This window comes from Grammomys surdaster, unplaced genomic scaffold, assembly GCF_004785775.1.
Source record: "Grammomys surdaster isolate TR1022 unplaced genomic scaffold, NIH_TR_1.0 124903, whole genome shotgun sequence".
NCBI classification, from domain to species: domain Eukaryota; kingdom Metazoa; phylum Chordata; class Mammalia; order Rodentia; family Muridae; genus Grammomys; species Grammomys surdaster.
Window position 1 is genome coordinate 459,725 of NW_021619838.1, and position 12,874 is coordinate 472,598.

At 50.0% G+C, this 12,874-nt stretch overlaps 1 protein-coding gene and 1 long non-coding RNA gene across 2 annotated transcripts; one reads left to right on the top strand and one right to left on the bottom strand.

Annotated features, from left to right (window-relative positions):
- Positions 1-2,343: 2,343 nt before the first annotated feature.
- LOC114636782 lies at positions 2,344-6,095 on the bottom strand. Its single transcript, XR_003713672.1, has 4 exons — positions 5,971-6,095; positions 3,236-3,450; positions 2,592-2,839; positions 2,344-2,374 (listed from the first exon to the last, which is right to left on the bottom strand). It is a non-coding gene; the product is annotated as an uncharacterized LOC114636782 (long non-coding RNA).
- Positions 2,637-7,776, top strand: Vwa1 (von Willebrand factor A domain containing 1). Its single transcript, XM_028784897.1, has 4 exons — positions 2,637-2,724; positions 3,862-4,419; positions 6,079-6,357; positions 6,438-7,776. Exons 1-4 carry the CDS (start codon positions 2,652-2,654, stop codon positions 6,737-6,739), a joined length of 1,212 nt encoding a protein of 403 aa, XP_028640730.1. The 5' UTR covers positions 2,637-2,651; the 3' UTR covers positions 6,740-7,776.
- Positions 7,777-12,874: the final 5,098 nt, after the last annotated feature.

Genomic DNA, 12,874 nt, shown 5'->3' on the forward strand with positions numbered 1-12,874 from the left:
CTACTGGCAATCATCCTAGTAAGCTTTAACTTGATAGAGCCCAGTGTTATCTGAAAAGGAAGTCTCGATTGAGGGATGCTCAGATCAAGCTGGTCTGTGGGCATGTCTGTGGGGGATTGTTTTGTGCGTAATTAATGTAGGAGGACCCAGCCCACTATGGACTGTTCCATTGCCTCAGCAAGTGGTCCTGAGTTGTATAAGAAAGCTAGCTAAGCATGAGTCAATGAGCAAGCCAGCAGTGTTCCTCCATGAAAAACAACAACAAAACCAGCAGGACAAACGGCAGCTCACAGTTAGGATGGAGGGGCAGGGGCAGGGCAGGCAGCTCTGTCCTCATCTGAGGTCAAGGGTCAGGTCAGAGGCCCCAGGAGCTGCCCTTTTCCCTGGGGTTGAACATGACCACAGCCATCTGTAGACAAAAGGCCCTTCTTCTCTGCAGAAGCCTGACTGTGGGAGGAAAGGAACATTCCCTTGGTCCTTGGTTGGAAGCAGGGCACTCTGCTAAGAGCAGTGTCTCTAGGTTTCAGGAAACCCCTCCGCCTACCTGCAGACAGACAGGGCATGCCAGCTCCTCCAGGAAGTGAGGCATAGGGCCTCCCTGTGCTGAGCTAAAGCATTGGCAGGGTGTGGAGGGGAGGGGTGGGGAAGCCAGTCCCTGAGGAAGCTCTTGGGTTCCTAGATTGACAGGAACAAGCAGGGGAAGTCCCTAGAGGCTGGGGACTGGGGGGTCAAGGTCACCCTGGCCTGGCACATCTTTGCCTGTGAACACATTTCTGCTCTTTCCCCTCCCATGAGCCTGTCTTCCAAGACTATTGTGTCTGTGCTTCCTCTGGTGTCTGCCTCAAGCCCAGACCTGACCCTGACCATTGCACCCCAGGGAAGTCCCATACCCCTTATGATGTCTGTGTGTCTTCTGAAGGTGGGGAGCACTGCAAGACAATAGCATAAGATTTTTTTCTGGTGGGTGAGCAGGGGGTATGGATGATGGGAAGCGTGTCCCAAGGAATTTGGCAGCAGAAGCAGCTTGGCCTGAGTCCAAGTCAGGCAGGTAGCCCAGGTTGAATAGGGCTTGGTGGAGACTGGGTTTCTTGTGCCCTCTCCATCTGACAGTGAGGCCAAAGGAGAGAGCTACTTCCCCGAGTCACAGCCAAGAAGACCTGATCATTTTTTCCAGAAGGGTTGGAAACAGGGCAGGCTGAGGTATGACTGTAGACTTGAGGGCTATGAACTCTCTCTTTCCTCTAAGACCCAGCTCCCTGGAAGAGCAAGCAAGTAAGATGATTCTTCTAGATACTCCATGTCCTCTGCTTGTTCACAGTGCAACAATGTATCTGGAGCTGGAGGTTGTTGATGTCCCCTGGGTGGCACAGTCTTTGAGGGACTCAGATGCACTGCTCTCATCCTCAAGACTCAGGCAGAAGCATCAAGAACTTTCTGGTCCATTCAGAGGCCTGAGGTCTGTGGAGCAAAGCCAACACTCAGTGCCAAGATTCCCGGCAAGGGGGTGGGGGACGGCAGCAGGACATAGCTCTTACTTGTTCCTGCAGCAAGCTTCTCAGGCTCAGCCGTATTGCTTCCTTTTTTAGGCAAAGCCAAGCTCAGGCACAGTCCTCAAGGCCCCACAGTGTCTCACCTGCCAGAAATGGAGGAAGTAAAACCATTGAGTCCCATCCGTCCTCCCTGCTGAGCATCCTCTTACTGAGAGTGGGAAGGGAGGAGACATCCTGCCAGACAATACCCCCTCCCATGTGTGCCTCCACCCCAAATACTATAATTATTTACAGGAAAGCATCTTAAGAGAGCAGCGGTCTGTGCGGCCCCCCTGAAGGGCTCAGTGTTCTGTGAACAACACTTGTAGACAGCTTCCTTTGGTCTGGGCTTGGCACTGACTGTGGGCTCAGCTTTAGATTGCCAATGGGTCTCTGGTCCTGCTGGGGTCTGACCTGGGTGTAATCTTGGGCCCCATTTGGGTAGTGTATAGGACAGCAATAGGCCACCATGGTCACACTGGGTAGGATCTGATTCCCTGACTTCCACTTATGTCTTTTCCTCCAAGAATTCAGGTGAGAGTTCTGGTAAGGTGGGGGCTTTTCATTCTGTAAAAAGCTTCTCATGTGTTACTGTCTCCTCTGAAGGCAGTGTCCTTGTTGGTCAGTCCTTGGAGAAAACTGGCTGCTCCTCCAGTTTATACCCAAGCCAGGTCCTTGTTGAGAGAAAGTTGTTTCTTTGTATAGCCCCACTTCTAAGGTTCTTTTGTCTTTCTTGTAAGGCTCTTCTGTCTTAAGGAGCTTTGCAGATCAGGAACTCCGGGGGAACTCTAAGGGGTAGCGGAAGAGGAGAGGGGTGGAGAATATGGACAACACATTATCTCAGCCTGCAAAAGAGATGGGAATGTTTGTCAGCGCATGCCCACACCTATGTGCCTTTATGGCTGCTGCGTGTCACCGCAAGTCTGGGACCGCTATGGCATGCATCACCGTGCAGTCTGTGCAGATTGGCCTTTGAGCGCGCGACTGAGTGCACGCGCCACCCAAGCAGGGCGTGGCCTCTAGTGGGTGTGGCTTCTCAGAGGTGGGTGGGGCCTGGCTCACCGTAGGAGGGCAAGTCAGCTGCCAGCTGTGGTCGGTCAAGAGCCCGCCACTCCAGGCGCGATGCTGTTCTGGACTGCGCTCAGCATGGCTTTGAGTCTGCGGCTAGCACTGGCGCGGAGCGGCGTAGAGCGCGGTAAGTGTGGTGAAACGCGGATTCCAGTTCCTCACAGCCCATCGGCTGCTCCCCACGCGGGTCATGAACTGTCCAGGTGCAGCCGCCGGACGAGTGGGTGGGAAGGCCGAGGGAGCTGGTGGGGCACACGCCAGCACCTCAGCCACCTGCGGTGGGCGCTCTAAGGCATTCTTGGTGACTCAACTGTGCTAGAGCTGGACTTGGAGCGCTGAGGCCACGGTATCCCCGGTCCTGCCCCGCCCCGCCCCGCCCGCCCCGCCCCTCAGGCCTGGATTGTGGAGAAAGATGTCTGAGAGGCCTCCCTGACTCAGTTTCCTTACCTCTGAAAGGTCCCTCAGTAGAAAGGGGGTAAGAATATTGAAATGGTCCCACCATGAGGGGGAAACCCCAAAGCCAGGACTAGATCCAGGCACTTGAGAGCTGCTGCCTATTTGAGATTTAGTGATGGAAGGTCTCATCAATATCTCAGCTGGCTGGACAGGAAGAAACGGGGATAAAGCGGGAGGCTCACCAGACAGTGGTTCCTTCCTCAGGGTGCTGCGCGTGGGTATATCATGCTTTCTTGGTACAGATGAAGCAGAGGATGGGGGGCCAGAGGAGGGGAGGGGTGATGTCATCTGTAACCGGCCAGGGCTTCAGCCTGGGTAGGAAGGGCAGGCTGTTCAGTGTGTGGTCTTCCCCATCTCTTCACTTTTGCTCTCCCATCCTTTCCTGCTGTTCCATCACCTGGAAGCAGAGTTACCTAGCTTTAACTTCATCCCGGAGGTGGCCCTTCTGAAAATCAACTGTAAAGAGAACATTGCATATGGTTCAGGTCCCTCCTGAAAGGCTATACAGATTGTTCTACCTGCATGCAGTGTCTATTTATTGAGGACAAGTGTCAGTATTTCCCTACAGAAGAAACACGAGGACAGCACAGGATGCCCTGGGTACATGGGCATTGTACAGTTGGGAACCAGATGAGAGTGTGGGCCTTTTGTTGGCTTATAGCCCCATTCTGAGGATTCTCTATCAGTATTTTTGGGCAAAGGCAAGCATGTGCTTAAAGAAAGTTCAGGCCTTTGTGGGTGGTTCTGCCCTGGGCATGGGGTTGTCTGGCAGAGCTACCTGGACTGAACTCCTTGTCTTTTCCTCTAGGTCCCACAGCATCAGTCCCCCAGGGGGACTTGTTGTTCCTGCTGGACAGCTCAGCCAGCGTGTCACACTATGAGTTTTCAAGAGTTCGAGAATTTGTGGGGCAGCTGGTGGCAACCATGCCTTTTGGACCTGGGGCTCTGCGTGCTAGTCTGGTGCATGTGGGCAGCCAGCCTCACACAGAATTTACTTTCGACCAATACAGTTCAGGCCAGGCTATACAGGATGCCATACGTGTTGCACCCCAACGTATGGGTGATACCAACACAGGCCTGGCACTGGCTTATGCCAAAGAACAATTGTTTGCTGAGGATGCAGGTGCCCGGCCAGGGGTTCCCAAGGTACTGGTGTGGGTGACAGATGGGGCTTCTAGTGATCCTGTGGGCCCCCCTATGCAGGAGCTCAAGGACCTGGGTGTCACCATCTTCATTGTCAGCACTGGCCGAGGCAACCTGTTGGAGCTGTTGGCAGCTGCCTCGGCTCCTGCTGAGAAGCACCTACACTTTGTGGATGTGGATGACCTTCCAATCATTGCCCAGGAGCTTCGGGGCTCCATTACTGGTAGGTGGGAAGAGACAGGACCTGTGAATCCCTAGCTGGCAGTTTGCTGCAGGGGGAGGATCTGGGTGGAGTCCAGGGAGAGCTCATGAGCTTGGTGCCCTTGAGTATGTGACAGTGGGGAGGTGGCTCACTTGTTCTCTGCATACTGTCCAGGGAAGTACTCCTTCTGGGTTGCTGCATGTACCTGATTCCTGGGCTATAGAGAGACTGTGGCAGGTCTGAGTAAACACTTCAAGATGGGACTCCCAGCCCAATGAACTGAGGGCTACTTTGCGTGGGTTGTGTGTGGAGGGGCTAAGTACAGAGGATAAAGGAGGTCCATGCTCCTCCAGGGGTCTCTGCCTATGGCATCATGTGCCTTTGTGTCTATCCAGGGACTGAAGGGCTTATCAGGCACACTATTCCTGGAGAAATGACCAAATAGGTCAGTTTGTCCCCTACAGAGCTCGGGCCCTACCTATTCCATGTTAGGGAGTCACAGTCAGGGAGGGGTTTGAGGTGGTTTTCACTCCGGTCTATTGTGGGGTCTGCTGGGGAAGCCAGAACAAGGAAGACCCACTGTAGGACCTAAGCACCTGCCTTCTTCTGGATCTCCTATAGGAGAAGGAAGTGGCTAGTGACTAAGGGCCTGGTGTTTAACTTAGCCTGTGGAGGGCACTGAAGAATGCTCTCACTCCAAGGTAGCATTCTTACCAAGTCTCTTACTACAGGTTAATCATCTACACTAAAGAGGAAGGTGTGGGTCTATGGGTTGAGAAAGGGTGAAAGGTCTGCCTCAAGAGATCTCCTAAGGACATCTCCTGGTAGACCCTGGGCCAGTAGGCCCAGATGAACCTGGAGAGGGCAGAAGGAGAAAAGGGTATCACCAGAGGTAAACATTAGGGTGGGGACATCTGTAACTAAGGTCAGAATCTAACTGGGAGGCTGGGTGGGAAAGTGAGTGCTCAGCTGACTGAACTTAGCACCCAGCATCACCAAGAAAGTCCAGATCTGGATGGCGTACCCAGACTCACCTGCATGTTGCTCATGTGCTGGTTGTCACTGCACAGAAGCCCATTCTGGAATCCCCATCCCACTCTCCTGTAGGAAGGTCCCACACTCTCCTCACTCTTAGGTCCAGCTGCTTCTGGTTTCTGTCACATTTTTATTACTCCAGTGGCCATTAACATGTAGTCTCCTATCTCCTGGCTGCAGCTTCTGGTCTGTTTCCCTCCTCCACAACTGTTTAGAATATATCTGTCTCACAACAAATTTTGTGCTGGCCACACAGTCTTGGAGGACTGGTCCTCTGTTCTTAGATAATATTGTGAGCGTTGCCAGCTTTGAGGGCCCTTCATGCAAGTTGTTTGAGTGAGTGTTAGGAGTAGCTACTGTATCTTATAAGTCTGGGTTTGGGGTGAAGTAGGCAGGAAAGTCTATGATGGGGCCCAGAGTAGGGGATTGTACTCCTCTCTGTCCTTCCACCAGCCCAGTCAGAGTTTTGTAGTCATTAGCATCTACTGGTGGTGAATACCTACTTGGCTCCTGCCTCTCCTTGGCAGAAGGCCTCACCTATTCTATTGGGGCTCCAATCTTTCGGGTCCTCTCCAGATCAGTGAGAGCCCCATTCGGTGACACGGCCACTTCTGCTCCCTGACCCCAGCACTACACCACCCTTAGATGCGATGCAGCCACAACAGTTTCATGTCTCGGAGGTTCTGTCCAATGGTTTCCGCCTGTCCTGGCCGCCCCTGCTGACAGCAGACACTGGTTACTACGTGCTGGAGTTGGTGCCCAGCGACAAACTGGTAACCACAAGACGCCAACAGCTGCCTGGGAATGCTACCAGCTGGACCTGGACCGATCTCAACCCGGACACAGATTATGAAGTATCGCTTCTGCCGGAGTCCAACGTGCGCCTCCTCAGGCCACAGCACCTGCGAGTACGCACACTGCAAGGTGAGGCAAGAGTACCTTATGGGAGGGCAGGGTAGCATGAGAAGGACACTCTTCCACTCAACCATCCTCTTCCTTCACAGAGGAGGTCGGGCCAGAACGTATCGTCATCTCGCATACTAGGCCGCGCAGCCTCCGCGTAAGTTGGGCCCCCGCGCTTGGCCCGGAATCCACTCTCGGGTACCATGTACAGCTCGGACCTCTGCAGGACGGCTCTCTAGAGCGCGTGGAGGTGCCAGCAGGCCAGAACAGCACTACTATCCACGGCCTGACGCCCTGCACCACTTACTTGGTAACTGTGACTGCCGCCTTCCGCTCTGGACGCCAGAGGGCGCTGTCGGCTAAGGCCTGTACGGCCTCTGGCGAGCGGACCCGTGTTCCATAGTCCATGCAGCAGGAGGCCGGACCGCAGGAGCCCTGAACTGCCTGCCTCGTCCACTCTAGGGGCCCTCTTCCCTAGCCCAGTGAGAGAGGCACTGCTGCTCGTGTTTTTTTCTTGTGGATAGAGTGGGGTGGGGAGATGGGATGCCTGTCCTGCCTTTGACCCTCTTGTCGTTTCCCCACTGGTCATTACCGCCCTTGCCCGACTCCCGGGGAAACCTGTGGCAACCCTGGTAGCCTCACGCGCAATGGCAATTCTCTCCGGTTGCCAGTGGAGTTGAGCACACCGTGGTCCTTGGGCAACATTTGGCGAGGGGATGAACAGTGTCTGAGGTCAGGTTGAGTACTTAAGACTCCGGACAAGCATTCAGGAGAGGAGGCCACAGAGTTTCCTACCTGTGCCAAAGGCTGGGCCCTCTGGTGCAATGACTACACGTGGCTTGGAGGAGATGTCCAGGACCATTCAGGTTCTGCCTGTGCCTAGAAAGTGGGTAGGAGAAAGGGAGGAGAGAGTAGTGTAGGCAGGGTTCACAAAGACTTCCTTAAGGAAAGGAAAGTTAGGGAGGGATACTGGGAGGCTGATGATGTTGCCAATTAGTTTTCATCAAGATTTCCTGCCAGCCTGGAGGCCAGGATTTGTCAGGTCATTGACTCTGCCTTCCTGCCCAGGACCTGCATTGGGCCCTGCTATCAGTGCCAGGGATGAAGAGTCTTTTCACAGGAATGGGATGAGACCTTGACATTTAGTACTTTAGCCGTTCTCTGACAGACTCTAAGGGATCCTCCTGCTTTAGCGTGAGGAGCAAGGTGTCATGCAGGTGGGCTACCCCAGTCATCACTACTACCCTGCGGCATCTGACAGATACCTCAGGGTGGTCAGGAACAGGCTTCCTCTCAAGTCCCTATGTCCTCCCAGAATCATTTGCCCTAACCCAAGCTTACGTCATTTCTATTCCCCACTAATGACCCAGACTCTAAGGACAATACAGTAAGCCAGACATAAACTGTGCCTGCAGTCTCATTAAAATGCTTTATTTTTCATCAAAACTCTCCCCAGCTGTGTACTTGTGTGGGTAGCATGAAAGGTTGGGTGTGCGGGGTTTGTTATGTCTGGGGAGGAAGGGAGGTAGGTCTGCAGCGTCTGTACACTGATCATTGAGCCTTCTGTCCTTCCGTGTTCCCTGCCAGCTTCGTACCAGGGCCTCACGTCTGCAGCTGGAGATCCAGGGTTTGGAGTAGGTCAAGTTGCTGCTGCTACAACTCAGAGGACTGGAGGCTTTACAGGGGTGTCCCCACCACAGCCTGTGCTCTACTGCACACTGCTCGGCCCTCTGCTTACACTACTTTGGCTACTAGTGAGATCCAGTAGCTGAGTATTGAGAGAGGTGGGGTAGACTTTTGGGTATGGATTGAGCAGAGGTGGCCTTCCTGAGAACTTGCCTACTACCATTTCCCAAGAACCTGATGGAGCACTGTAGGGCTCATCCTGGACACCCAAAGGAGCACTGGCCATACACTGAATGTGTTGTGCATTTGTGGGAGGTGGCTGATTTTGTGATGCTGGCTTGAGATACAAGGCCCTACCCAGCCTGCGGATGGAGCAGAATCCCCTGGGGTATATGTGTTTGGGAGTGGGATCCCCTCTTCTTGCTTCCTTGTCAGGGCAGGAAGCCTATGTGTGCACCTACAGGTTTCATGTCCACTCCTTTACCTATTGATCATTAGTTGGCTATGGAGCTCAGAGATTTCCTGTGACCTCAGTTACCAGTCCAGAGTCTGAGGCTATCTGTATCCAGCACAGATTTAGGTTTGGCATACTGGCCCCACATTCCCCTAAAATATGGAAGTTCCTCCAGGCAATTTGTGTTTCCCATTCTGTTTCCTGAGATGACTATAGGTCAAGGTCTACTGGCCGCTGGAGAGAGCCACACTGAGTCCCTAGGCCTGACATACACAACACTAGGCAGGTGGCAGAAGAGTACCAGAGGGTCATTATTAGTGTTTATGATAGCTTCTGTTAATGGCTAAAATTCATGAAAATCTGAGAGACCTACTATCCTGAGAAAGTAGAATGGGCAGAAGAGACATAGCTGATGGTTGGAGTCCACTTTCAGACAAATCCTTGGCACAAGCTCATCTTGACCTAACACCAGCACCATCTATTTTCAGGTGGTAGAGGTGAACGCCTGCACTCCCACTGAGATAACACAGGATGCTTCTACTACGGTCCTCATCCCTGAGGAGCTGCCCTCACATGATCCCAGGCACATCTTAAATCTCTAAATTTAGTATATATTTTAGGGGGGGTGGAAGTTGGGGGGGCAGGTGAGTTTGAGACAGGTTTCTCTGTGTAGCCCTAGCTGTCCTGGAACTCGCTTTGTAGACCAGGTTGATCTTGAACTCTGAGATTCACCTGCCTCTGCCTCTTGAGGGCTGGGATCAAAGCCATGCACCACCACTTCCCAGTTATCTCTGAATTTAGTAAATACTTCAGATTAGTGCAGGCCCTGAGGAAGTCTACAGGAAACAGGGTTTAAACTTCATTTGCCAGGCATTGTGTGACAAGCATCTTTGTCTGCTGAGGAAACAATTTAGTGGGATAAGATTTCCTATGAGTTGTTTGCCACACAAATGCCTCCTGCCCATGTGATTCCTCTGGCCCCAACTCTATTCTCTCAGTGTCTAAGGTAATAAGCAGTGGCAGATGCCATCCAAAGCTTAACATACATGGAAGGAATGGCCGCTCTGCTTCTCAGTGTGTACCAAAATACTATTCTGCGGTTGTTCCTGGTTAAGATCCATGCAAAATATTAAGCATACAGGAAGCTGGTGGGGCTGGACTGAGAATATCCTGGATACTATGAGGAGACCTCAAGGGGAGGCTGCTGCAAGTGCTGGTGCCCATGTCCTTGTGACCATGCAGAGGGTTCACACTGAAGAGAGTAGTTAGTGATGAAGGTCTTTGCTCTCTAGCTTTTGATGTCCTTGGGATGAAGCTTTTTTTTTAATGAGAAGTCAGGTGGTGGGGCAGTCTGGAGTCTAGGTCTCCAGGAAGTGGGATGTTCAAGAGTGGCTGGGCACTCAAGGACTACTCAATATAGCTACTGCCACCTTGGAACTGAACAGAATCTACAGTAACAGTAATAAAGGTTATTAAACCCCCAGAAATGTAGCCTTGAAGATAGCCTCCTGCTGGGGAGGTTGGATAGGACAGAAACCCTGAAACTCAGATGCAATAACTGTGTCTTTCCTGCTGGTTTTTTACTGGGATGAAGTGATCTCTCATTGGGGGAATAAAAAAAGTACTCTCTGGGTAGTGATGGTGCACACCTTTAATCCCAGCACTTGGGAGGCAGAGGCAGGTAGATCTCTTGACTTTGAGGCCAGCCTGGTCTACAGAGCAAGTTCCAGGACAGCAGGGACTATATAGAGAAGCTCTGTCTCAAAACAAAGGGAGAGGAACTGGAGAGATAGCTCAATGGTTAAGAGCACTTAACCTGCCTTTTCTGGGTTCAATTCCAAGCACCCACATGGTAGCTCAGAGTTGCCTCTAATTCCAGTTCCAGGGGATCCAACAGACATATACAGGCAAAACATCAATGCACATACAATAAAAACAAATAATCTAAAAGAGAGAATATTTCATTAAAAACAAAAAGGTTCTTGCTTTGGCAGGACAATTGGAATAATATGGAGAAGATTAGCATGACACACAAATTCATGAAGCACTCTGTGTTTTTAAAATAAATAAAAATGAAGGGGTTGGAGAGATGGCTCAGAGCTGGTAAGAGTATCAAAGTATGGTTCTGAGTACCCACATTGGGCAGCTCACAATCAATGACTCCAGCTCCAGTGGAATCAAAAGTCTCTGCCCTCTGGGCACCTGCATTCATCTGTACATACCCACATAAAGATATATACACTTATGCATAATTAAAAAGAAAACTAATCTGGGGCGGGAGAAACGGCTCAGCAGTCAAGAGCATTTGTTGCTTTTGGCAAGTACATTTGACGCCTCTTCCGGACACCTTGGTACCTGTGTGCACATAGTACATACCAAACACTAACACATACACATAATATGTGTGTGTAAAATAAAAATAAAACCAGAATTTTATTTTAAAAAAACGTATTTACTTTTGAGACAGGGTCTCTCTATGTAGTCATGGCTGTCTTGAAGCTCTAATATGTAGACCAGTCTGACCTAAAATTTACAGAGATCCAACAACCTCTACCTTCCAGTGCAGGGATTAATGACGTGTGCCACCATGCCTAGCTTAAAATTTTCTTTAAGGGGCTGGAGAGATGGCTCAGCAGATAAGAGCACTGACTGCTCTTCCAGAGGTCCTGAGTTCAATTCCCAGCAACCACATGGTGGCTCACAACCATCTGTAACAGGATCTGATGCCCTCTTCTGTTGTGTCTAAAAGACAGCAGACAGTTACAGTGTACTCATATAAATAAAATAAATAAATCTTTTAAAAAAATCTTTAAGAAAAAGAAATCAATGTCATATCCTCCCTTGGAGGACAGTGTGGTGAGACAGGGGACCAGACAAACTGCAAATGGTCCCAGTTTCAGGTGGGAGCAGGACCCAGGTGAGACAAGGTGTTGTGGGAGGTGTGAAGTCTCTGGGCAGAAATAGGGGAAGAATAATTACCAAGTCTTCCTATCACAAATGCCAGTTAGCCCATTGCAATTAAATATGGTCTTGCAACCAGAGAGCTTTTAAAAGAAGGAGCTATCAGGTGTGGAGAGAATCTCTTGTGTGGAAGCATCACCTGTCAATAAAAACCTGAGGACCTTTTAGCTAAGACAGGAAATAGAAGGTGCTGGGAGGTCAGGCAGGGAGAGAGGCACTCTGGGATAGAGTCAGGAGCAGGAAGAGATTCAACCTGAACTCTGAGCAGACAGACACATCAAACTGGGACGAGGTAACCAGCCATGTGGCACACATAGAATACAATAATAATTTATAAACTAGTTGGGGAATAAGCCAAAGTTTATGTCCTAGACATTTATTCATAGATAATTAAGTCTCAGAGACATTCTACATTTTATATAAGACTGTAAGGTAGAATCAGCTGCTCAGAGAGGCTATAATTCTGTTCTTTTTTTTTTAATTGGATATTTTATTTACATTTCATATGTATTCTGTTCTTTTCAATCAATCTCACTGCTATCTGAAACAGGGTCTTGCCAATCGGCCCAGACTTGTCTCATTTTCTTTTCTCCTCTTTCTTTTCTTCTTTTTATCAGAGCAAAGTCTTGCTATATTGCTCAGGCTAAACCTAACTCCTGGGCTCAAGTGGTCTTCCCACCTGCATCAGCCTAATACTTCAAAAATATGTTTAATTTTAACTGTGTTCATGTCTTGTATGGGTACATGTATCTGTGAGTTGAGAGGCTTCAGAGAGGAGTTATAGACAGCAGGGAGAAGCTTGATGTTGTTGCTGGGAATCAAACTCAAGTCCCTAGAAGAGCAGTACATAATCTTCTTAGCCACGAAGCTATTCTCCAGCTCCATGCTTTTTTAAAAAAATTGAAAAATAGTCAAGATCCAAAATTTTATAAAGGTTATGTGCTTCTCAAATGCAGCAAGAGACTGAAAGGTGTGTGGCTTTAAAAGCTCTGACCCATCTTCCTTACCCATATAAGCTCAAAGGCAACTGTTATGAGAGATGTGGTTTGTGCATTACAAAAACAAAAAAAAACTTTATGGCCATTGAGTGATGTCTGGCTATTGCTGAGAAATTCATTTGGTTTTGTTGGGGAACAGGGATTACAGGTAGCATAATCTTAGAATTTAAATTTAAGACAAACTGTGGTGGCTTACACTTTTAATCCCAGCACTTGGGATGCAGCCGATTTCTGAGTTCCAGGACAGTCTGATCTGCAACTTAACTTCCAGGAGAGCCAGAGCTCAAAGAAACCTTGTATCAAAAAACATACAATGTTTGGAGGGTATAAGTAGGAATGGAAGACAGTAAGCAGAGCTAGGCTTGCTTACAGAGTTAGCTGTACTTGTCTTTGCTGATCTTTGTTTCCATGAGAGAAACTCAGCTGAGAACTTCTCTTGGGGTTCCTCTTGGTCCCTCCTACAGAGGCTGAGGCCTGGCTGTCTCTGTTATTTTGTGTC

Coding starts and splice junctions, on each gene's coding strand:
- Vwa1 (XM_028784897.1), top strand. CDS start 2,652: ATGCTGTTCTGGACTGCGCTCAGCATGGCTTTGAGTCTGCGGCTAGCA. Junction 2,725..3,861: donor GCGGAGCGGCGTAGAGCGCG/GTAAGTGTGGTG, acceptor CTTTTCCTCTAG/GTCCCACAGCATCAGTCCCC. Junction 4,420..6,078: donor GCTTCGGGGCTCCATTACTG/GTAGGTGGGAAG, acceptor CACCACCCTTAG/ATGCGATGCAGCCACAACAG.